The following is a 26,717-nucleotide window of genomic DNA, read 5'->3' as shown; positions in this document are numbered from 1 at the left end:
AAAAAAAAAAAAAAAAAAAAAAGTGACGTGTCATGACCAGCTTGAGATCCAGAATGCTAAGATAAGTCAGTAGAACAGGTTTTGTCGACAAAACAGAGACAAGGAAAGAATAAGAGAAGTGTAACATTATTAGGGACATATTACACAACTCAGATATAGATACAGATATTTAAATATGCTTTAATGGTTACTTACATCTCATAATATAGACTTTATGAATATATGTCTCAGCAACTCTCATATAGCCATATGCTTCCATTCTAAAAATAACATGTTAGCCATCTACTTGCCTACATCTGGTGATTAGTCATTCAATCCACTAATTATTCCTAATATGAGATGAGTAGAAGCATTTCTATTTAAATAATTCCCCTAAATTACAATGTCATCAGCAGATCTTTGCTCCTCATTTGAGACATTACCCTCTTTCATGAAGTCCAGCCACAGCGTAATGTGCTCCCTGATGTCAGTGAGAGTTGGGTACCCCTATCTTGTCCTTCAGCCATTTAGAATCTCAGCATCTGTTTTTAAAACAAAGGTCTAAGTTATTTTTAACTACCCTTCTTATCAGGAGAGAAACCTAATCTAATTCAGTAAGAATAAAAAGTGTAAAATACTCAGCTTCTATTTTAATGGTTAAGTAAAACAAGATACACAGACTAAAACTCTACTTTGAAGGCCCAAAAGGTTTTTCTGTGTTATATTTTAAAAATTCCTCTTTGATCACTTCTCAAAGTTCCCCTACATACCTATGGAATGAAGGCTACATTCTTCAGCCTGGCTTCTCACAACCTGACTATCCTGCCCTGTTTACCTCTGTTCCCCAGTCATCCACTTACTCTTCACTGCATTCACACCTCAATGTCCAACAAACCTCCCCTGCTGTTGTGACTGAACTTTCCCGTGTTCTCATCTGATATGTTCCTCCCTCCCCGGGACCTGTTCCTCCTTCAAGTCCTACCTGAGGTTACAGCTCTGCTCTGAACCTTTCCTTGCTTCTGTGATCCCTCTCCCACCACTACCCCCAGTCTCTCTCAAGGCTGAACTCCTGGATCACTGATCGTCTCAGGTGTGCATTCTAATCATTGTTTTGATTATTTTCCTAACAAGTTAAGTATCTTCTCTGAGGGCATGAACTATATCTTATACTCCATTCAGATTGGCTGTTAATTAAATAATAGCATTTATGTATGTGTGTGAATGCAGCCCCCCCCCCCCCACACACATATACATGTACAGGGTGGGAGCCTAGAACCAGTGTTTACTTGCTCATTTTGACCCTACTCTGAGGCATGTCCTTGTATACTGCCCTCCCATGAATGTCATTCTCAGTTTCTGATCCTGGCCTTTACTAACCCTGTTACTTCTTTTCTGTCAACCTCTATCATCTCTTTTTTTGAACTCTACTTTTTAGCTTAGTCCTGAACTCTCTATTCTACAACTGATCCAGTAGGAGCTGAAGTAGGGGGAAGATAGGATTTGGAGTTTGAAGATCTAGACCTCGGTTTGAGACCCTCTCCCACTTAGAGTAGTTCGATTAACTTGGAAAGTCAGAGGACTCCAATTACTTCATCTGTATTTTAGGAATGATTATACCAATCAGGTTGAGAATAAAATACGCATGAAGCATTTTGCAAATAGCATAAAATATACTGTATTGCAATATTATTAAAATTAGCCCAAATAGCATTACTTCCCAGAGGCTTCATCACCCCTGCCTCCCCCCCACCCACATTCATACAAGAACTCACTGATTGCCCCAGGGCAGGCAAACCATTGCCTTCAATCCTTTTGCCCTTTGAGTGCAGGAGGATCCTTGTCTTCTGTGACTTCTAAGGATAGGATTGTGGGAGAATCACTCCTCAGTTCCTCTCAGCGGCCAATCAGAGGATATGAATTAGAACCAATGTCAGGGTGGTTTATGCCTATAACAATGAACTGCATTTCAACAAATTGGTAAATTGCTAGATCTCAATAAACAATTTTATTGAACAATTACTAAAGTGCAAGGTGCTGTGCTATTCTCTAGGGAATTTAAAAATGAGAAAAACACTATCTGGGAGCTTAGAATCTAACAAGAGAGACATACAGGTTTGCAAATTAGTATAATATATGTCATGCTAAAAAAACCCTATATTTATAAACAGATTCAACTCAGATTGTGTGCTGTTAGTATTGAGTCTATGACAATCTATAGAAAGACATGTTTGAATATCTTTTCTTCTTTGCAAGGTAATATTCTTTCCAATAGGAAATCTAGGTTTGCCTTCACATCAACTATTTGTGTTTTTTTTTTTTCCTTTGCAAGGTCACATTCTTTCCAATAGGAAATCTAGGTTTACCCTCACATTATTTTTTTTTTCCTTTGCAAGGTCACATTCTTTCCAATAGGAAATCTAGGTTTACCTTCTCACAACCTGACTATCCTGCCCTGTTTACCTCTGTTCCCCAGTCATCCACTTACTCTTCACTGCATTCACACCTCATTAACTACTTTTTTTCCTTTGCAAGGTCACATTCTTTCCAATAGGAAATCTAGGTTTGCCTTCATATCAACTATTTGTGCTTTATTGTTGTTTTTAATGCTTGGGCTTTGGGTATCTATTCTATATCTTGACTCCACACCCCCTCCAGCTACTGCCCCAAGTTTATATCTCAGTTCACAGCAAAACTTCTTGAAGGTGATGTCTTTACTTTCTTACCTCCTATTCTCTCTTTAAGTCGCCCTCAATAAAACCTCTGCATCTACTGCTCCACTGAACTTGCTCTTGCCAAGTCACCAGGCAGTCCATCTTATCAAATCCAAAGGCTTATTAGACCTTATCTCTACTGTTTAGCAACATTCAACACCATTTATGTCACTCTTCTTGAAAGCCTCTTTGATTTCTGTAAAGTGGGCACTTTCCTATTTTTCTTCCTACTTTTGTGGGGACTTCTCTGCAATTATCTTTCCTGCCTCCGCCTCTGATCAACTTCCAAGTTTGGGCAACCCCATGCACAGTCCTTATCTCCACTTTCCTCCCAGATAATTTCATCTAATCCCTTCAGCTTTGAATGGCACCTATGTGCAAATGACTCTCAAATCTCTATCTCCAGCCCCTATTTCTCCCTAGAAGACCAACTGCCAATTTGACATTTCCCCTTGGATGCCAAAAAGGTATCCCAAAGTCATACGCCAAAAACAGACCCCTTGAACCAAGCTGAGATGCTTCTTATTAGTCTTCTCTAGTTCAGAAAATGGATTTCCTATGAATCAATTGTTCAAGAAAAAACCTCAGGCAGTATATGAATTGAATATCATGTCTGATCCATTATTAAATTATGCCAATTCTGCTTCCAGAGGATATCTCAAATCTATCTAATTCTCAGCTCTAAAAAGTGATGTAATCTAGTAGCAATGTGTTAGTTCAAATAAAGGCAAATACATAATTTAAAAAAATCTAATTCTCAATTCGTACTGTGATCGCCCTAGTCCAAGGCATCATCATCTCTCCTCTGACTTAATGCAATACTTCCTACTTAGTCTCGCTGTTTCTATTCTTACTCTCCTATAATATATTTATTCAGAATGAACGTAAAAATATTAATATTACTAAATCTCAATCGTTACATAAGCTTCTTTTTAATATTCTGTGTAATGAAGTAGGAAGTACACGTAAAGCACTATACAGAATGAACTTTTTCAAAAGTATAAATCAGATCAGATGATTTCCCCACTTAAAACTTTCTTCCGATGATTTCCCTTACATTTGGAATAAAAACAAAATCATATCCTGGCCTACCAACCCCTACATAATCACTACAACCTCATTTGCTACCACTCTTCTCTCTCATACACTCTGCTAGATATTTTTGCCTTCTTTCTGTTTCTCAAACACAAGTATTTCCCCCACTCAGAACCCAGCAGGATTCTGAACTAGAGTCTCCCAATTTTTTCAATTTCTAAATAGAGGAGTGTCTGGGCGCCTGGGTGGCTCAGTCGGTTAAGCATCTGATTTCGGCTCAGGTCATGATCTCATGGTTTGTGAGTTCGAGCTCTGCGTTGGGCTCTGTGCTGACAGTTCAGAGCCTGGAGCCTGTTCTGGATTCTGTCTCCCTTTCTTTCTGCCCTTCCCCCACTCACACTCTGTCTCTGTCTCTCTCAAAAATAAATAAACATTTAAAAAAAATTAAATAGAGGAGTGTCCCAGGGCTCAGGCCTCAGACTACCTCACTTTTCCATCAACAAGTTCCAAAGCCCTGCTTTCTCCTTTAACACAAGGCTCCTATATACAACTGCTTACTTGACAACTCCATTCAGATGCCTAATAACCATATAAACTATAACATGTTCAAATATGAACACATGGTACCTCCTCTCCATTTCCCCATACGTTCCCCCCCCACCCCAGTCTTGCCCATCTCAGTGATGTGACAACACATTTCCACCAATAACTTAGGCTTTAATTTCTCTTTCTCTCAAAGCTCATGCCTAATCCATGAACAAATATTTAGGCCCTACTTTCAAAATACATCAGGAATATAACTCCTTTTTGCCTTTTCCTCCATTGCCACTCCAGGCCAAGCCAATATGACTGCCTCAACTATTGCAATAGCCTCTTTCTGATCTCTCTGCTTCCACTCAAACTCTTACACTCTGATCACTCTGCACAGAGCAGAAGAGTCATCTCTTTAAAACAGCATCCAGATTACAACAACCCCAAGGATGGCCCTGCAGCGTTGCCCATATCACTCAGATAAGCCCAAAGTCCTTTCCTTGGCCCAAAGGATCTGTCCCCAGACCACATCATTATCTACCTGATATTCTCTTATCTCTTACCTTTCCACCTTTTTAAATTCGGCTCTAGTCTCACTCAGCTTCTTTCCAACTTTTCTCATTCAGCTCCAGCCACACCACCCTCCTAGCCTTTGCTAGTTACAGACTGTGAGATATCCACAAGGTTTGCCCTGGCTTCTTTACAGATCTGTTCAGATATGTTACAGTCCTTTCAGAAGAGAGATTTTTCCTGCTAACCTTATATAAAATTGCACTCTTTTCTATCTACTGTCTTACCTTTATTGTTCACAACATTAATAGGTGCTTATGTGCCACATACCATTCTAAAAAATTTACATGTAAACCTCCCATCACCCTGTAAAGTAGATAACTACCCCTGTTTTGTAGATGAAGAAACAGAGGTACACAGAAGCTAAATAACTTGTGCTAAGGTCCCAAAGCTAGTAAGTGCTGGAGCTGAGATTTGAACCTAGGCTGTCTGGCTAAAAGCATGTGCTTTTATCTACTACACTATTTTGCCTCTTTATAGCCCAGTCACCACCATATTCGTTTATTAGTTCTCACTCTTCCCACTTGTTTCAGGTGTTGCTGCATAACCAACCATCCCAAAACTGAGCGGTTAAAAGAAACAATTTCTTATTTCTTTTGCGAATTTGGGCCAGGAATTCGGGCAGGGCTTGAATAGGCTGTTCTGCTCCACTTGCCACTGGCTAGTGTCACTCATCTGCATTCAGCCAGTAACTGGGCTGGCCTGGAAGGTCCCAGAAGGCTCCGCTCATATTTTGTCACTATAATGCTCTTCCTCGTGGCCTATCTCTCCACATTGTCTCTTATCAACCTGTAATATAGTTGAAGCTTTTTTAGAGCATGGCAGCTGGCTTCTCAGAGGGGGATGTGGAAGCTGCCAGTTCTGTAAGGCCTTGATTCAGGAGTCTCAGAACTTCATTTCTGCCATATTCTGTTAGTTAAAAAAAATATATCACAAAACTAGCCCATATTCAGGTGAAGAGGAAATAGACTTCATCTCTTGACATCAACAGTGGCATTTGTCTACATGGAGGGAGGAATTAATAGCTGCTATCTCTAGAGACTATCTTCCACACAACCGGAGTGCAAGTTCCACTAGAGCGTATATCCTTGTTTGTTTTGTTCATTATCATGCCTCTTTAGTGCCTAGAATAATGCCTGACACATAGTAAGTGTGCAATAAATATTTAGTCTAAGAATTAAGGGACAGGTGAAAGAAAGTCTGAAAAGGTAAAGGAAAGGTCTGAAGGGGTAGGGGTAAAACCCAGAAGGAGTGTGTCCCAGAAATCAAGGAGGAAATGAGGGAAAGGAAGACTGAAAATTATATACTTCTTTTCACATTTAGAAGTTTTATAAATAAGTAAAAAGTATATTCAAACCACATTTGTAAAGTTACAAACTAAAAAAGTAAAATGTGCCATAGAGTGAAAAGTGAGTTTTCCTCCCACCTTTGTTCCTAATTCTCCTTTCCAGTGTCAGTAACCTTTTAATGTATCCCTTCAGAGCTCATATATGCTTATAGAAAGAAAAGGATATATACCTTTGTCTCTCTCAAACATACACACCTAACACACAATTGGTGGACTACAATAAACATGACTCAGCATTTACCTTTTTTTAATCTTAACCTAACTTCCAGACCACTCCATATCAATACATATAGATTATTCTTTCTTTTAAATAGCTGCACAGAGTGGCTCCATTCTGAGACTGTATCACTAGATTCCAAAATTAGGAGGTGACTACTGGTTTCAGTAGGTCTGAAAAAGTAGAGATTGCAGACTGAGATGAGGAAGATTGGAAGGTTAGAAGGTAAAGGGAGAAAAGTAGGTTGCAAACAAAAGAAGGACAGAAGAAAAAGACATTAAAAATGTGATAGGTAGGAACAGGCTTATATAGTGAGGAATAAGAGTAATAAGAAAGGGGTGCCTGGGTGGCTCAGTCAGCTGAGCTACCTTGATTTCAGCTCAGGTCATGATCCCAGGGTGGTGGGATAGAGCATGGCATGCTCTCTCTAAAATTAAAAAAAAAAAAAAAAAAAAGAGTGGTAAGAAAACCAGAGATTGAAAATATAAAAAAGGAAAAAAAGAACAGAACAGAACAGAATAGAAAATATACAAAAAGGAAGGGATAAGTAATGGGGCAAGATCTCTAAGGGGATTGGAAGGGATCCTGAATTCAGGTGGAGGGATACATCTTGACAGGACAGAATGTCTCTTCTGAAGAGAAAGAGGGAGAAGGAAAGGAAGGTAAGGGCTGTAAGTAGGTTTTGTAACAGTGGTTGATGGGGCTTAGGGAAGTTCATCCCTAGTAGTCTCAATTTCCTCAGAAACGTAGGAGACGGTTTTTAAATTATTTTTAAAACTCTTTGCCAAAGGGGGTGGGTGGGTAGAGCTCAGATAGCGTTGTAGGGGGTCGGGAATGGAAGGCGAAGGGAAAAGAAGAAATTCCTAGTAGCGATGTGTTAAGGATTTGTTTAGGTTTAGCAAGATTGCTGGGCCACAGGGAAATCCCTACTGAAGTTGGACACCTTTGGTTTGCAGTGCTGCCAATTCTCAGGGTTATGTTGTTTTCAGCCCTGGTACAAGAGTGGACAAGGTTGTCTAAATTGTTGCAAACTAACGATTTTGCGGGTGGGTGGAGGATCAAGGAAGCAACTGAGTTGAGGGTGAACGTGATCGACCCATTTATGCATAGGAACTTCAGAACGTGACTGCATTATCCGTCGCTGATGGTCTGAATACAGGTTTGCAGGCCCAGCGATGGCACTCTGCCTAACAGCAGAGTTCGTACCCACTGCATACCAAGGGTGGCAAGCTCCGGAAAATCTTCCCGAGGGGACTTGCCAGCTGCGAGCTGAGTCGGGGTGGGGCTGTGGCTACGACAAGCAAACTGTCGTGAAACTGTGTGCTGAGCACGCAAACAAGTTTTACTCAGACTGTACACTGGGAACCCTGTGGGGAATCATAAAAGATACCAATTCATTGCCTCCTAGCCCACTTCACCCTTCGGGGCTGCAACCAAGTAAATAAGTGTGGACACTAGAGCCAACTGACGCCGCGTGGCGATGACGTCATCTGTAGTGGCGGAAACAACTACTGTTAGTGTATAGTCCATGGAAGCAGTTTGAAAATATTTTCACATTTTCCCTGTAAAGAGTAGCAAACTTAATCATCTGACTTTTGCCGTTTGAAGTGGCAGCAAATGTCTGCAGCTCCCAATCATGCTCATCACCACTTGTTACCATGGAAGCGGTCGGGTAGTTAGGACCCGACGACTGCGTGTTACATCATCGCCCAAGCGCTTTTCAGGACTGGTGGCTCCGCCCTGTCCTAAGGGAGGGGCAGTACTCCTGAGGGCTTTACCCACAGTGCCTAAGGCCTCTTGGCTAATTTTGATCGCTATCAGACGCCGTCGGCGTCTAACCCTACCTATTTTTCAGGGGCAATCCCCGAGCACCTTCACCCAAGCTAGCCGCCCTGCAACCCCGCCCCTTCACGGAGGCCCCGCCCCTCGTGAATCAGCTGATCTCAGGGACCCGCTGGGTTGTGAAGCTCGCGCCGGATGCAGGCTGGGGTGCTGCGGGTGGAGCGTCAGGTGAGCGAGCGTGAGTCCCCGCTCGGCCCTTGGCTTCGCAGGGCTGATAGGCCGGGCTGTCCTGTGTGCGGGAGGCCGGGGGTCCCAGGGAGAGGCGAAGGCGCAGGCCGAGGCCCGGGAGCGCCCTTGGTGACTCACAGAGACGGCGCCCGCGTCTTCCAAAAAGCCTGCGTCCGACCGACGGCGCCTGCCCGCCAAGGAGCACCCGTGGCGGCCCCTTGTCTCGGCCCCAGGTTCTCTCACTCGCCCCCTACCTCCCTCCTCAGACGGGCGCCACTGCATTGGTCTCAGCGGCGCGAAAGTGTTTCACGACCCCCCCGCCCCCCTTCCCGCTTCCACCCACGCTGCCTCCTTTACTCATTCATGAGGATTTATTGACTACCCACTCCAGACGCCTAGCAGGTACACCGGAATCCCTGGCCTCGAACCTCGGTGAGTGTCCCAGACGGGTTTGCCCCAGGTTGCAGATCTCGGTGAGGGGTGGACCTAGTGTTTCCGTGGCTCGAGAGGGCGGTTGCAGAAAATGAAAATGACTCTGATATTAAGAATTAGTAGTTTAAGCAAGTCCTTTGGCGTGTCAAGTGAACCATCAGAGGGTGAGAAGTTCTTTGAAGAAACGAAGGCAGGAAAGTAACAGGGTCTCATTAGGAAATTGTGCTGACGCTGGTGTTGGTCTTTTGGGTAATAGGGCTACTTTAGAGACAAGCAGCTATAGGTTGGCAGAAGTGTTGTACTCCTGCTTAGGGCTTTGATAATGAGGGAAGAAGAAAAACACACTGGCTGAAGCGGCATATTCAAGAACAGTATTCTCTCTAGTTTAGGAGGGAAAAGGAAATAACTGTTAAACACAAACGCAGATCCTTAGTCTATTGCCTTTTAGATTTGTTCGTGGCCGTAAATGCTCTTTAAGGATTTAAAGAATAAAATTGTGTGATGTGTGTTTATTCTGAACAGGTATCAAAATTCAGTAAGGTTATTGGCCCAGTTTTCCCCCCAGTTTATCATAATATGAATGATTTGGAGTGACCACTTGACCTTTGAGTTAATGAGTTAACTAAGCAATTTAAAGCAGTAAAAAATTGGCTTTTACAGTAAATTGCAGTATTTTAATCTCAATAATATAAGCATAGTGGTTAAGATCCTAGGCTTTGGATATGGGCATACCTGACATCATATCCACTTATTTGGGGAAAGTTACTTCTCTGTATCATTTTCTTTAATTCTAAATTGAGAATTAAGGTACCTTCCTCATAATAGCATCTCTACGTTTAATGGTTCGTGTATATCTGTTAGAGTGTCTGGCAATGGTAAATATTCAGTACATATTACCTATTTTTATAATAATTTCTTCTTCCACTATTTCATGACCCACACTGACTCACTTTCTTCTAAGTGGGAAAGAGCACTGAATATTTTTAGAGAAAAACTATAATTCACTTTTTATTTTTTAATTTATTTTATAATTTATTTATTGTTTGTTTTTAAATGTTTGTTTATTTTTGAGAGAGGGAGAGAGAGAGGGAGAGAGAAAGGGAGGGGCAGAGAGACAGGGAGACAAAGGATCAGAAGCAGGCTCTGTGCTGACAGCAGCAAGCCCTATGTGGGGCTCAAACTCATATACCCTGAGATCATGACCTGAGCTGAAGTTGGACGCTTAACTGACTGAGCCACCCAGGTGCCCCTATAATTCAGTTTTTAATTCAAGGGATGGTTTCCAGATAATTTTATGACACATTGACTTATAGTTACAGAAAATATGATTTCTGGTTGGTCTGTATAACTTTGGTATTCAGTAAGGGTATTTTAATGTGGAGGAGATGCTTTTGAAATCTATACCTAGTTTAAATTTATTACTTAGGGGGCGCCTGGGTGGCTCAGTCGGTTAAGAGTCTGACTTTGGCTCAGGTCGTGATTTCTCGGTTTGTGGGTTCGAGCCCCGCGTCGGGCTCTGTGCTGGCAGCTCAGAGCCTGGATCCTGCTTTGGATTCTGTGTCTCCCTCTTTCTCTGCCCCTCCCCTGCTCACACTCTCTTAAAAATAAATAAACATTTAAAAAAAGTAAATTTATTAGTTTGCAAACTATAACTAGTATTGGCATATTCAAGGTTCATAGTTGTAGCAAGAATAATTCAAAGGTGTTTGACAGTATTAACATTTGAAAAGATAATGATCAAGAAAATAAAGTACCAAATGGGTCATTTTGGTGGTGGGGGGGCGGGTAGGGTTCAGTTGCATCATGCAAGCCTCTTGTTTTTTAAGTAGATACAAGCAATGTGAACTGAAATCCCTTCTGCCCAGATTGCAGCCTTTCAAAATTTCGGTTATCATTTGAGACATCTTTGGGCATTTTGACTGTTAAAGACACAAGAGTGTGTTAAAAACTTCACCTGGACATGATTTCAGTTTTCGTGTGGGTAGGTGGAAAGAGTACTATTAATCTTTTTTTTTTTATTAAAAAACATGGGTTTGATGCAGTATTGCTGCATCCATTCTAAAGGAGTTTCCAAAGAATATTTCTGACTTGTAAAAACCTTCTATAATCCTCTATTAACATGACACTAGGTAAGGTATGAGTTAAAAAAAAAAAAAAAAAAAAAAAAAAAAAAAAAAACAACCACAAAGGAAGGTAAAGACTGGTGATTATTGAGATGGTGTAAAAGAAGGCCTGTTTTTGTGTCGTATGAGGTTGAACCCCTTTCTCAGACACTCAGAGGAGTGCTGTGAGGATTTTAATGACTTTTAGATCATTTAGCCCTTTTTATAACTTTGTGGAATTAAACCTTGCACATAGTCCAACTGTATGAGAGATTTTTCTGGTAGAGCTTTTTGGTTTTTTTTTTTTTTAACAATTTTTTTTCTTGTCACTCTTCTCCATTGATCACCAGATAATTCAGTCATCAGTAATAAGAAAGTAGTAGATTTTGTAGGATATCAGTCCTTAAGAAAATATGCCAGGGTAACCACAAATAAAATAGTAACAAATTCTGACATGGTTCTTTTTAGTGTTGGATTTATTTTCCTATACCAATCTCTTACTCATTCCTCTGTGTATGTCATAGTGCTGTCTTTACCTAGTGTCTTGATGTTTCTTGCATCACACAATTGGTAGATAAGCTGAACAGTTGGTAAAGTAGCTGAACTAATTGATCCAAATGGGTAGAACAAAAATATTTAAATTAGTCGGGTAATTACTCCTTGTTTGGGCTCTTGTAAAGTTATTCTTTAATGTAGTAAAGACTTTTTTTTTTTTTGAAGGAAACGTATAGTTCTCTCAACTCATGAGAAAAAGACTGGGTCTGTTTCATAGAATTTCACTTGGCTGACAGTGAATTATGTTCAAAGAGATCAACTTTAGTCTCATTAATTCTACAAATTATTCAACTCATGCTTCCCTTATTACATATTTAAACTATAAAAATTATTTATTAAATAAAAATTATTAAATACAAAGATTTTTTTCTTCTGAGTCATCATGCATTTCTTTGTTTCACATGAACTCCCTATTAGGAAGGTGGGGGTTAGACCCAATAATGGCATCTGGCTGGGTAACTTTCATTCCAGGGTTCTTCCACAACTTAAATTTTTGTTGAGCTGAATTCTTAACTAAACTTAGGACAATTGCCCAAGCAAATATGTAACAAAGATGATAATAGCAGCTCTTAAAATAGCAATAAAGTAAAATAATCCAGCTGCACTTTAGTGGGAAAGGGATAAACTGTGGTTTATTAATACAATGAAATACTATCCCTTAGTAAAAATGATGTATACTTATTAATGTGGATATATCTCAAGTGTATAATAGTGAAGAAGCAAGTTGCTAAAGGATGTATATGATATGCATTTATGTAGTTTTTTTTCTTTTTTTTTTTTAAGTTTATTTTTGTGAGAGAACATGTGCATGCTTGCATGCGCTGGAAGTGGGGGGGGGGAGAGAGAGGGAGAGAGCGGGAGAGAGAGAGAGAGAGAGAGAGAAAGAAAGAAAGAAAGAAAGAAAAGAAAGAAAAGAAAAGAAAGAAAGAAAGAAAGAAAGAAAGAAAGAAAGAAAGAAAGAAAGAAAGAAAGAAAGAAAGAAAGAAAGAAAGAAAGAAAGAAAGAAAGAAAAGAAAGAAAGAAAGAAAGAAAGAAAGAAAGAAAGAAAGAAAGAAAGAATCCTAAGCAGACTCCACACTGTCAACACAGAGCCCAACTCTGGTCCTGTTCTCAGGAACCAACCATGAGATCATGACCCCAGCTGAAATCAAGAGTCAGATGCTCAACAACTGAGCCACTCAGGCACCTGGCATTTATGTAGTTTTAAAACAGTATAGCTTACATTGGTATATATCGATACATATGTATCTAATGAAAGTACATGAAAGTATAAGACCATATATGGAAATGAGACACATTAAGTTTAGGAATAGTGGCTAACTCTGGGAGATAGGTTTGGGTGGTGCTCTTTCAGAAATCTGTGTAACTTTTCCTTCTATTTTAAAAACAGCCGAAGCATTTTGAATATAAAAATACGTTAATTAATATATGTTAAAACTGAGTGATAGGTAGGTACATGGATTTGCTCATTTTTTTACAGATTTGTGTATGATTAACAGTTTGTACCATCCCTGGACTGGTGGCCAGTTTTTGTAAATAAAGTTTTATTGGAACACACACACACACACACACACACACACAGTTTGTGAAACTAGCACTTGAAAAATTTTAATTTAAATTCTATATAATTAAAGAGAAATTTTGTAAAAATACAATTTTTATTGGGGTACCTGTATGGCTCAGTTGGTTAAGAGTCCAGCTCTTGGTTTCGGCTCAAGTCATGATCTCACGGTTTGTGAGATGAATCCCTGTGTCCAGCTCTGTGCTGATAGCACAGAGCCTGCTTGGGATTCTCCTTCTCTCTCTGCCCCTTCCCCCCTCAAATAAATAAAACATTTTTTAAAAATACAGTTTTTATGTATAATTAGGGCTTTCTTCCAGTATGTTTTATTTTACTTTTTAGTCTCAAAGTAGTTGACTTTGGAAAAAATAATTCTTTTCTTTCTGCAATAGGGAAAGAATGTGTCAGTGTAGTTCCACTGTGTAAAACTTTTGTAAGGAGAGAAGACAGACCAATTATTTAGTCAATTTTATTTTCCTGTTTGACTTGTGCCCCTGGGAAAATGCTTTTCTTAAGATGAGGAATACTGCTTCTTTTAAGGCTGCAGAGGAATTCTAGAGACTCTTGGGGAATGCAGGCATATACTGATCATGACCTCTCAAAGGATAGGGAAGCAGATTATATCATAAAACCCTAAAAGGAATTTGATCAGAGTGACTCAGATGCAAAATTACCACAGATATCATGTGGTCATTAACACTTTTTAAAGTTTGGGTTGGTTATATTTTTATTACAGTGTGGTAAAACTGATTTTATACTGTGAATGTGGTGTCTAGTTATTGCTCAAAGAAAATTAATTCTCTCTTTATAGGTATCAATAAGTAAACATGATGAGAGTGCGTTAAATGGTTTGAGTAGTGAATAATAAATTTAATAGCCAGTTCCTAGTATAACCTCAGTATTTAAACTTGTGAGTTAAAAATATTTCATTCCTGATCAAGAATACCTGTTGCTAGCTCTTTAAAAATAAGTGAAACCTATATCTCCAGAGCACTGTTTTTTGGCATGTATACTCCCTGTCGAGTTATGTGGCCCTGTGATTACCTTAAGCTCTAGATGTTATTGATTGATAAAATAAGCCAACATGCTTTGAACCGTGTTTCTGTAATACTGCCTTTTTTAGAAAAAATTGTGGCCATTTAAATGAAAGAACAGTGGCAAAATATTAAAGGAATAAACAATTTGTATCAGAAATTATATTCTATCATATAATAACAGACACGAATTGTTGCAGTACCTGAGAATTTGAAATTCAATTCCTGGTATTTTTTTTTTTTTTTCTAAATATAATTTATTGTCAAGTTACCTAACGTACAGTGTATACAGTTTGCTCTTGGTTTCGGGAGTAGATTCCCATGATTCATGGGTTACATACAACACCCAGTGTATGGGTGCCCTCCCAACAGGTGCCCTCCGCAGTGGTCATCATCACCCATTTCCCCTCATCCCCACCCCCCTTCAACCCTCAGTTTGTTCTCTGTATTTAAGAGCCTCATATGTTTGCCTCCCTCTCTGTTTGAAACTATTTTTAACCCCTTCCCTTCTTCCATGGTCTTCTGTTAAGTTTCTCAAATTCCCCATATGAGTGAAAGCATATGATATCTCTGACTTATTTCATTTAGCAGGCCATATTTTATTCTTTCTCATTGCCATGTAGTATTCCATTGTGTATATAAACCACAATTTCTTTATCCATTCATCAGTTGATGGACATTTAGGCTCTTTCCATAATTTGGCTATTGTTGAGAGTGCTGCTATAAACATTGGGGTACAAGTGGCCCTATGCATCAGTACTCCTGTATCCCTTGGGTAAATTCCTAGCAGTGCTATTGCTGGGTCATAGGGTAGGTCTATTTTTAATTTTTTGAGGAACCTCCACACTTTTCCAGAGTGGCTGCCCCAGTTTGCATTCCCACCAACAGTACACAAGGGTTCCCGTTTCTCCACATCCTTGCCAACATCTGTTGTTTCCTGAGTTGTTCATTTTAGCCACTATGACTGGTGTGAGGTGGTATCTCAATGTGGCTTTGATTTGTATATCCCTGATTCAATTCCTAGTATTGTACTACCCATCAAAATGTTTTATTTTATTTATCTGGGAAAATTTACCTTAAAAAAAATTTGCATTGGATACAAAATGGAGCTAAGTGGGCATCCCTAGGCATTTATGTTACCAAGTTTAAACACAACCTCCCCCCGCCCCCATGGGTAATATCCATTTTAGAGGATTTTCACAATCAGTAGAGTGCAGTGTTAGTACTTTATAGGGTGGAAATAAGCAGGCCATAAAAAAGACTATGAATCTTAAGTGTCCCTGATGGCACCAAAAAGTGTCTCCATGTACTAAGGAGAAAGAGGCTGTTCATTCCTGGGTTATATAACATTTGTGAACTGACATGAAATAAAAGGATCTTAATTGTTAGGGAATACCATTAGCAAATTATGAGTTTCTACTGTGTAATTAGACACTTTACTTTTATGTATGATACTGACTTTTATTACAGGCACTAGAAATCTTCTACATCATTTGGAAACCCATGGATTGGAATTTAAGACAAAGCGCTATCTTTCACTGAGTACTCACTTAAATGTAGCCTGTTTGTACCTAGTGATTACTATGGATACGAGAATGTACCAATGAATAAGTCATAGTTTCTGACCTCTCAGGAGTTTATAATATATTTTAAATCAATGATTTTGGGGGGGGGGGATTATTCCATTAGTAACAACATTATAGATAATAAGTACTTTCTAGGCTAGCCTACTGACTGACTTTATTCACTGCATTAACTTACTGGATTCTTGAACTCTGGGTCAGTATTTAAGGGGCTAGTCAGCTCCCATAGTGGTATCAGGCATTGCTTTCCAGTTAGGGCTGGGAGAGCTGGGTTTTGAAGTGGCCTCATCCTTTGGTGATTGGTTTGTCAAGGCTGCAGTGCAAGATGAGTGTTCCTCAACCTTCATTAGTGGATGGTAAAGGCTTTGGTGGTGGTATATCCAGGAAGTAGCAGTTGTTGGTGTATAGATTAGTTGTAAGTCAGGTGTTTGAGTCAAAAGTTGCCTTGATCCATGTGTAAATATATTGACTGAGTCTCTAAAAGAAAATATTTATTCAACAATAACCACGTGTGCAATGCCATAGTGTCTTAAAAGTATTGTTTACTGCATCCACAAATGTAAAATGTGGTTTACTACATTTTAATAAAATGCAGCCAATTCAAACTTTAAAAAGACAGTGTAAATGCATGAAATCTGTAGTAATTTTATTTTGCATTCAGTGTATGTCCAAGTTTCTTTCAGGGCATTATGATACAGTTTACCACTCTATTATTTATTGTCGTTCTATCTTAATGTCTTATTATTCTAATCTCCCAAGTATCATTACTCTTGTAGTTAGTTATTGCAATAGTTTTAATCAATATACCTATTTTAAACCAGTAAGTGAGATATGAGAATAAGACTGAAAGTGCTCAACTTTGCTGCTTTTTTATGCTTTCAGGGTGCTGTCCATATAGAGAGCCATCATTCTTGTCAGAAAGACAACATGATAGCATGTAAACTCCTTAAGGACAGGAACTCCTTTATTTATGTGGGCCTAATCTATCTACAAATATTTATTGAGTACCAACAGTATTATACATCAGGACTATGTTAAGTAGCTGGGCTATCCTAGAGAATAAGATATTTTTGGCTTTCATAGAAATTATAGACTGGCATACCTGGAACATAATAGATGAAAAAAATACATGTGGTGTTGTTGAAATTTTAGCATTTGAGAGTTAATATACTTATGACTCATAAATTTATCTTTCACTAAATCATTAAGGGAAGAGGACTTTATCCAGAGAATAAAGTTTATTAGAGATGAATAAATAGAATCCTACATGATTTTAATTTTCTCTTTGCATTTGAGAGAATAGTCCACTAGCACATTTCTGTTCCACATTAATTTTTTTAAAATTTGTATTCTGCCTTGTTTCTAAAAGGATTTAATGCAGTATATGAAAATGTATAGTATGGCAAGATAAAATAAAGAAATGGAATGACTGGAGCCGGGAATGAGATTAGAATAGATAGCACACATATACTGGGAAGTCCTACTCACTTACACATGCCATCGTATGGGACTTTTTCTCTCAACACTAAATCTGTAATCCTGTCTGTATCTGTTAAATATATGTGTGTATCTATAATGTATATCCGTTTCCTTTCTTATTAAAATGTCAGCCCTTCCTCTTGTGAAAGATCAGTCCCAAAACATGTTCTGGATGTCATCCTCTTTCATTTTGTCCAGGACTTTGGTTCTGCCCTCTGTCCTCTTGAATCTAGGATTGGTGTCACTGTCAATGCAAACATGTTCAACTGTCTCTCATCTCCCCAACCGTACATATACAGGAAACACCCTTTATCTTCACATTCTTCTCCAGCTTCTGCTCTATTTCTCTGTCATTTCAACAGAGTTTTTCAAAAGAATTCTTTATATGAACTTAATTTTCTTGTCCTCACCCCCCATTTATAGTCAACCTACTCCAATCTGGTTTTCAGTCCCCTGCCACCACTGAAACTTTGACCATGCTCAACAGTGATATCTGTGTTGGCATGTCCACTGGACAGATTTTTGTTCTTAACCTGAGACCCCAGCTGCATTGACCTAATCGACCAGGCCTTCCTCCTGGAAACACTCTGCTTTGCTTTTATGTGCCCACAGACTCATGCTTCTTCCACCTTTCAGATCACTTCTCACTCAGTTGTCATTGCTATTCCTCATCCTATCCAATCTGTAGATGCAGAAGCTCCTTACAGGTTGGTCCTGTCCCTTTCTTCCTATTACACACCCAGTGATGTTGTTATCCATTGCTTTGATTTCACATATTATCTATATGCCTTCCCAAGTTTATATCAATAGCTGAGACCTTTTTTCTGAACTCCATACTCACATATTCAGCTGCTCTTCATAGGTACTCTAGTATTTCTCACTGCATCTTGAACATAAAAAAAAAAACTTCTTCAGACTCCTATCTTTTTTACTTTTCCCGTTCTGGCAAATGGTACCACCAACACATAGTTGTTCAAGGCAGAACCTAGAAATTATTTTTGATACCTCCTTTTCCTTTATCCTCCACTTACGTCTAATATATTACCAAGTCGTAGTTGTTCTAGGACAAAGGACCTCTCATTTGTTTACTGGTTTCTCTTTTACCAAGTTGGCAGCCTTTTATGAAATTAAAAGCGCTCAGGCTTCCTTCTTCCAGTGAGAAGATGAGCCAGGTGAGTGTTTGCAGGCAGGCTACTCCCTGCAAAATTAATCTGGGCACTATATGCAAGTATGTTTACCATAAAATAGACTTAAAACTTTGGAGAGAAATGTAAATCATCACTATTAGAATACATAGTTAAAGCACTTATAGAAGGTCTTGTAAGCAACGCAGCTTTCCAGTATACTCTTCAAGATGAAGTTGATGTTAAAAGTACATAAAAGAAAGTAAAGGAAGTATAAAATAGTTAAAAGTTGCGGACTCCCACCAAAAATGATAGTTTTAGATTACAGGTTCCTAGTGGCACCTGGGTGACCTCAGTCGGTTAAGTGTCTGGCTCTGGATTTCAGCTCAGGTCATGATCTCGCGGTTCGTGAGTTTGAGCCCCACGTGGGGCTCTGTGCTGACAGCTCAGAGCCTGGAGCCTGCTTCAGGATTCCGTGTCTCCCTCTCTCTCTACTCTTCCCCTGTTCATACTCTGTCTCTCTCTCAAGAATAAATAAACATTAAAAAAAATTTTAAATGAATCTGGTTTTGTAGTGTAATTCATAGAACTTAATAGCTGGAGGGGATGCTAGAGTCTCTTTTGCTCATTTTACAGGTGACTTTGATCTCTGGAAAGGCCGTGCAAGGCAAAAGAGGACCCCGGATTTTGTACAACACACAGTTTCTTTTTTTTAATGTTTATTTACTTTTTGAGAGCGAGCGAGAGAGAAACAGAGTGTGAGCGGGGGAGGGGCAGAGAGAGAGAGGGAGACAGAATCTGAAACAGGCTCCAGGCTCTGCACTATCAGCACAGAGCCTAATGCAGGGCTTGAACCCATGACCCATGAGATCATGACCTGAGCTGAAGTCGGACACTTAACTGACTGAACCACCCAGGCGCCCAAATGCAGAGCTGGTTTAATATAATAAAGACCTATGAAGGAAAGTTACTATAATAGAAGAAAAGTAGCAGAGTTTAGGGATTCTGTTCCTCAAAGGAATGTAGAATGAGAACCTTAAAATTCACCTGGTAAGGTATATCCCCAGAAGAAGCCCCATGATTAGACAATTTTGTAACAATTAAAAATGTGAAGCAATGAAAGAGGATACAAAAATCTAAATGCGATTTGAATGCTTGAGGCAAATCTTAAAGATTTCCTGGATTGGGGATCATAAAAATATTAGAAAAACAAAAATTTTGGGTTTACTTTCTCTATGTGGATACACAGTTGAGAAAGAATGTTAGATTAAATAGAGTTGGTAAATGCCACTAAATGCCATTAAATATAAATTTAAGTATGTAAGGTAAAACTTTATAACATAAGCTTCCTACATTTATCTGCAATATTTTTTTTAGTTATGTTTCCTTAGCAGTCATTTCTTTTTCCCTTTGCTGTCTTTGAGACTTAGGCAGACCTGTCTTCTTGTAAGTCAAACATAATAAATACCATTAAAACAAAGTGAGATAGATTTATAAATACTAATCTAGGAAGATGTGTACAAAATAGTATATTGGCTAGCTTTCTGTTGCTATTTAACAAATTGCTACTAATTTAGTGGCTTAAAATAACACAGACTTATTATTTTGCAACTCCTTAGGTTAAAAGTGTAACACCAGTCTTGCTGGGCTAAAATCAAGGTGTCAGCAGGGCTGCTTTCTTTTCTGGGGGCTCATGGAGAGAATCTGTTTCCTTGCCTTTTCCAGCTTCTAGAGGCCACCCCCATTCTTTGGCTTATGCTCCCCACCTTCCCTACTTCAAAGCCAGCAGTGAAGAATCTCTGACATGTTTCCTTCAACTCTCTTTCTCTCTCTCTTTCTCCTTTTGTCTCTCTCTTCCACTTTTAAGGATGTTTGTGATAACCACGCAGATAACCAGGGTAATCTCCCTCTCCTAAGGTCAGCTGATTAGCAACCTTAATTCTCCTTTGCCCTTAACCTAACTTATTCACAGGTCTGGGCATTAGGATGTGGACATCTTTGGGAGGAGCCATTATTCTGTAGCATATGTAGTATTTATATTGCCTAGTATTTATAGTTATTTACTATAATGAAAGTTTCAGAACAGTTTCTATGGTTTTAATTCCATTTGGATTTGAAAAAAATGTGTGGTGGTAAAAAAATACGGCATAAGATGAAAACCACGTTAAGAAATCTTTGTATTCAAAAAATGTGGCACTAAAAGAGGAAAAAGGTTGACTGTTTTATTCACTTCGCTAAAAGGTTCTCAACATTTTTGATTGTCAGGTAGTAGGATAAAATCCACTTTACATCCAGTGAATCAGTGATGGGAGGCAAAGTGTGCTTGTGCACTTCCACACCCTCCCAGAGGAGTTCTCTGCTTTTTACCTGGTACTGTTTAACTTTAATCAAGGGAGCAGTTAGTTACTCCTTGATCTCTGACAGATAAGCACAGGTTAGATCTGTCTTCAGAATTTCTCTGTACACCGTGAACTGTACATTTTAGTAAAAGCTAATCATCATCACACACAAGGCATAGTACCACTTAATCATCATAGTTATTAAATTAATAGCATTTATTAAATCTATTCAGGTATATGTTCTGTTTACATGGTACCCTTCATCCAACTTTGAATGATTCACCATCTTTCTAAAATAAGCATTAGGTAGAGAGTAATTTCCTCCAGATATACAGATGGTAAACGGTAAGAATTCACAGGCAACCTGGAGTAAACAGATGGCTCTTACATCACTCCTGCTGGTGTGGGCTGTTTTCAGACTACAGTGACCATGCCATATCCTTTGCAGAAAAACCATACATTTGGCCCGAGTATTTTTATGGTTCTCACAAATAAAACATCATTGCCTATATTTTCATGATTTTTTTGGTGCCCTTAAAAATGTGAATTTTTAGTTGAATGCTTTGAGCATTTTTGTCTGCTTGTTTATTTTCTGTCTCTTCATTAAACAATGAGTTTCTAAACTGATGGGTCATGATATTTGTGCCATAATTTTCATATAGCTCTTTACTATTAAATGGCGGATTTTGAAACAGCTATTTTATTTTTTTAATTAATTAATTAATTTTGATAGTGAGAGAGCAAACACAGGTGGGGTAGAGAGAGAGGGAGAGTGAGAGAATCTCAAGCAGGCTCTGCACCACCAGTGCAGAGCCCCATGTGGGGCTCGAACTCATGAACCTTGAGATCATGACCTGACCTGAAATTAGGAGTTAGATGCTTAAGTGACTAAGCCACCCAGGTGCCCCTGAAACATATTTTAAAATCCAAATCTCTTTCTTCCAGCCCTTTGGACTGTGGTTTTGAATGGAGGTTGATATGTGGAAAATACTGCTAGTTCCAATAAATAGAAAAGATTCTAATTTTAATGGTGTGATTTTTTTGTGTGTGTGTGTGCATTGCTGAAAAATGTAAATTAAAACTACCTGAGTCTGAAACATTACTGAAGAGATTTTAGAAATTCTTTCCCAATTGGTATTTACATGTTCATGTGTTCCAGAAGCATTTTAAAAGTAACCTTAATGTATATGAAATGAATATTTAACACTGAGTTTTCAGATTGAACTTCCTTCTTTATACTAAAAGCCAAAACCTGTTGCCTGACAAAGTACATCTTAATCGTAGGTAGTTTTTTCTTCCTTTGACATTATATTTGGTGGTCAATAGGCATTTTTATAAGCTCAGTGGGCAGGCTCAGTCTAGATATTCAACTTTGGCAGGCAGGATATGAAATAGTTGAAATAGTTTCACTGCATATTTATTGCCCAGTGAATGTGCACTTGTTAGAGGGCTGTCCTTTTTTTTTTTTTTTTTTTTTTTTTTAATCTGAGAAATGAAGTAGCAAAATATTCTTTCATTGCTCTTTGTGCTTACCTGTGTTTTGCCATTTAGGTCTTTATATGCCTTTTGCAAAAAAGAAATGATTTGGTGATGGAGTGCTGCTGCCCCTGACCGATGGACTCAAAGAAGAGAAGGTAAAACCATTTTTTCCTTCTCCCTTATCCTTCTAGGAAAATGCAAACGATTCTACATATGTGTAGCTTCTCTTCAGTTTAATTTCTTGTTCGTGGTTAATAAGTAGGAATAGTGACATTTGTGTTGATTGGTAAAGAGAGAAAGATACTAAAATAAAGCTGATTAATGATCAGCTTTGTTGCTAGTTTCTTTCTTATGCTTATAAAAAGGCACGAGGTGTCTTCATCATCTTAAAGCTTTTGAAGCCATTTTTTCCCACAATTGTAGATCTTCAGACAAAGCCTTATTAATTTTAATCATCTTCTATCCCTAGAAAACTAGTCATGAATGATATTTAAAAAGGAGGATTAAGTTTGCGGCTTTCCTTTCATAAAACCATGGTTATGCCTAATCATAATTTAGAGGAATATTACCTAGCAAAAATAGAGAAACCCCTAGATATTATAAAATAAATAAAACCATAAAAGTTTCTGTGCCTCATTAAAAAATTGGCACTAGTGTTCTAGAAAAAAAGAAAATGAAAAAGTATCATCAGTGGCAAGACAGGGAAACTTGGTGTAAAGGAAATCTAGGGTATTTTATTATGCCTCTTTCTTAGAAGGGGAGGCAATTATAGTATGGTTATTATTATGAAGTTGTGTGTTTTATGTTCTTTGCACTAGAGTCATCACATGGATAGAATTCTTTGGCTAAAACATGAGTAAAGCACGCAGAGTTTTACTGTTGCTGGTATAAATTTGATTCTTAAAAATTCGAATAGCAATTATAGAGCTTACTCAGTGTAACGTAAAATATGGATCACTTTTCCTTCTTACCAGATACTTTTTAGTACATTAAAAACTAAAATTTTAAAATAAGACTCCAACTTGGGACATGCTGTAACTTTACTATCTAAACAAGGACTTAATATTGAGAAGTTAGAATCTTAAAATTTTGTGCTATTAAATCTAAAACTTCAAAAAATAGCCCAGATTTTGTTTGCTCCTTAGATAGAGTTAAGTAATTTGTGGGTTTAGATTGTCCTCAAGCATTTTATGTAAACAGTTGTTTTATTTTTGCCCCTGTGTCCTAAGCAAAGCATTAAATAGGTGCTAAACCATCTGACCCAGTCACCTGTGCCGGTAAAAGGTACAGATCTAATGAAATATCCCCCCAAAATACAGTTTTAATTACAGGAACAATTAAGTGGTTTTTCTTAATGTTTGTAGCTCAGTAGAGGCAGAAGGATCCAAAGAAAGAGGCCTGGTCCATGTCTGGCAGGCAGGATCCTGTTCTTTAGCACCAGAGAGATTGCCGGGCTGGGGAGGAAAGACTGTTCTTCAAGCAGCCCTGGGAGTGAAACATGGAGTTCTTCTGACTGAAGGTATTGAAAAGTGTGGCTTAACAAATACTAACTGAAATGCTAACAATACCTGGGTGTGTAAGGGTGTTACTGGACAATACCTGGGTCAGGTAAGGGAGTTACTGGATACCAGGAATTCTTAATGAAGTTCGTTGGAGCTTAGACGGTTTTTGTTTTCAAAATATGTCCTTACTTCCTTTATCAGAAATCAGAGTAGTTCTTAAATTTGAGATACATTATAACTAGAATAAAAGGGAGAATTATAGTTTGTAAATTTTTATAGCAATAAGTACATGAAAAATTAACTTTTGAAACATTCAGAAACTCTTTTGTTGGACCTTTGTTCATTAAATGTGTCAGAATGATAATGCTAATATTATTAGCTAACGTTATTAGCTAACGTTTATTAAACAGTGATGCATGCCAGGCACTGTACTGAGCACTTTATGTGTCTTACCTGATTGAGTCTTCACACAACCACCTTATGAGGTAGCTAGTGTTGTTGTCCTCACTTCACAGATGAGGAAGTTGAAGGTTAGGGAGGTTAAAGAATTTCCACAAGCCCACACAGCTATTGGAGTGTCAGAGTCAGGATTGGAATTCAGAGAGTCTGATTCCAAAGCCTCTTTTTAAGCTGCTTGGCTGTCTTGTCTCAGTACAGTTTTTCTTAGACATAAACAGCAGCTCATAAAAACATGTAATAAAATAAATCTATAAGAGAAGCATAGGTTATAGTTTATAGAGTTGCCTTTAATTTTGATAGCAGTTTACCAACTCAATCATGGCAAATTTGGTTTGAGCTGGGACTGCCATCAACTAATTTATAAATTTCTGTTCCATAAGCATTTATTAAGTAGTTGATAATGTTTTGATATTTTCATTGTAGGAACTAAGGGAAAACAAATTCTAAGAAATAAAGCTTAAATCTGACCTTGGTAATTTTATGGGATACACATGGAATTCTTTCTAGCCTCTTTTTTTCTTTTTCTTTTTTTTAACTTTTTAATTTATTTTTGAGAGACAGAGACAGAGCGTGAATGGGGGAGGAGCAGAGAGAGAGGGAGACACAGAATCCCAAGCAGGCTCCAGGCTCTGAGCTGTCAGCACAGAGTCTGATGTGGGGCTCAAACCCACAAGCCATGAGATCATGACCTGAGCCAAAGTCGGACACTTAACCGACTGAGCCACCCTGGCAGCCCTAGCCTCTTTTTTATTATATCACTTTCATTGTAATGATATACAATAAGAATATTATTATTAGGCCAGAATTTGGAAAAAGCCTTATTGTAAAAAAAAAGTGAACTGTTTTCAATACCGACTGTAGGGGCTTCAAAATACACAGTTCTCAAGCATGTGCAAGTAGAATTCTCTTGTTGTTTTATTAACTCTTCAGTAAGAGATTCAGGAATCCTTTATGAATGTGATCTTTAAACCTCTAGAATCATACCTAAAAGTGGGACAACAGAGGGAAAACATCTAAAAAATATAAATTGCCTGTCATTGTTCATGTTTAAGCAGTGTCCTAGTCTTAAGTGTCAAAGTTACAAAAAAGATCTCATCTCACATAAGTGTGTAGTTTGAAATGGGAAAAAGATCTCTAGTGGTATCTTTCCCAGATGAGAAAATGGTACTCACGGAATGCTGGAAATTTTCAAGCTGCTTTGTCTCTATGCAGTTTGACTATTAGCTCATAATTCAGTGAGGACACTTCATTAAATCACTATTTTTGAGGTACTCCAGGTAGAAAAAAGGGAGGAGTTGTCTAAATATTTCTGTGCACTATTTCTCGTTCTAGTGGAATGATAATCATTGAAAGAGTTGGTGAACTGTTTCAAGTGTGTATTGCTGTATCTTTTGGGAAGAAAAGTTTAAAAGAACTTAATTAATGAGCTTATTTTCTCAGTATTTTTTATCCAAACTGGAAATTCCCTAATAAAAGCTCATGTGTTCCCTCTAGCCACTTTTGTGTTCTTTCTTACATAGATGTTCTGGTGAGTTAACTTGAGTGTATAAATATATTTGCTATTTTTGCCATGTATAATAGGCCCAAGATAAAGAATGCATTTTATTCATCATCAGCTCAATTGCTGTTTTGTGGGGGAACAAACTTGTATAAATTTATTTCATTATTTCCTTATTAATTAAAAAAAATGGATGAGTCTATGCTTATATGGAAAAAGAGGGATAGTCGGCGTGGCTTAGTATTTTTCAAAACCCACGGCCAAGTCTTTATTTCCATTTGACTTTTTTAGGTAATACAGGTCATGTGCACATGCCCCTAAACTACCACAATACTTCAGAGAGATTACGACTTGATAGCACACCTGGACAGAAACAAGTCCTCATCATTCATGTGCCCAACTCACGGGTCCCTTTACTTGACTTTTAAAGCCAGCCAGTTGCCCTTTGTTCTAAAGCCAGCTAATCATAGTTTTATTGGGGATTTTTTGCTTGTTTTGTTTTGTTGTGACGATTTGCTTTTTAAACAAATGGCACCTCAGAAATGCTATATCATAAACAATGTATATTCTGTGTAATATTTAAAATTATACATGGTATTCTACACGACATGAAGACAACCATGTCTTGTTAACACTGGTGCTTTCTTATGACCTGGAAGTATAAAGCTGATTTCTTAATTTTGGCCAAAATAAACCTCTAGTATGTTTATTCTAGTGCATAATTTTCTGCTGCTCTGACCTATTCAAATAGTAGTGAATGTTTTAGATGTTAGTCAATGTATCTATTTTATTCCCTGCTCATTTTATCTTATCATGGTCATTATTTTTGTCTTTGAACACTTGGAAACTGCTCCTGTAATAGCCTACAATGGTAGCCATTTGTAGTGGATCCATTCTAGGACTTTGTAGGATGAGGCTGAAGGAAAGGAATAATAACCCTTCATTTTCATTTGAAAGTAGCCTCCTCCAGTTGGTAGAATTCTCATTATTTTTCAGAATGTTACAAGGTGATATTTGTTAGAAGATGAATACCTGTGGAATATTCTATGCTTGAACCAAATTCTCTACAACTGTGCTTTTGAAAATTAAAAAAAAAAAAAAAAATCAGCAACAACCCTATTTTGTTAAATCTAGAGGGGCCAGAAGTTTGCTGATAAAATTTCTAGTTA

At 38.2% G+C, this 26,717-nt stretch overlaps 1 protein-coding gene across 7 annotated transcripts in view; it reads left to right on the top strand.

The window, feature by feature from the left end:
• Nucleotides 1–8,265: 8,265 nt before the first annotated feature.
• ALS2 (alsin Rho guanine nucleotide exchange factor ALS2) overlaps nt 8,266–26,717 on the top strand; it is a 73,353-nt gene continuing 54,901 nt past the window's right edge. For 6 of the 7 annotated variants that reach the window (XM_011285476.4, XM_019838485.3, XM_019838483.3 and 3 more), the window contains exons 1-3: nt 8,696–8,833; nt 22,162–22,244; nt 23,454–23,608. In XM_011285476.4, the coding sequence (XP_011283778.2) occupies nt 22,225–22,244; nt 23,454–23,608 (175 nt within the window). In that variant the 5' untranslated portion in view covers nt 8,696–8,833; nt 22,162–22,224. Of the gene's footprint in view, nt 8,402–8,695; nt 8,834–22,161; nt 22,245–23,453; nt 23,609–26,717 lie in introns of those variants that run through there. The other variant, XM_019838484.3, reaches the window with a different exon arrangement.

Source organism: Felis catus, chromosome C1 (genome assembly GCF_018350175.1).
Source record: "Felis catus isolate Fca126 chromosome C1, F.catus_Fca126_mat1.0, whole genome shotgun sequence".
In the NCBI taxonomy this organism is placed as follows: domain Eukaryota; kingdom Metazoa; phylum Chordata; class Mammalia; order Carnivora; family Felidae; genus Felis; species Felis catus.
The sequence above is the reverse complement of the archived record's forward strand: the minus strand, read 5'-3'. Positions and strand labels throughout refer to the sequence as shown.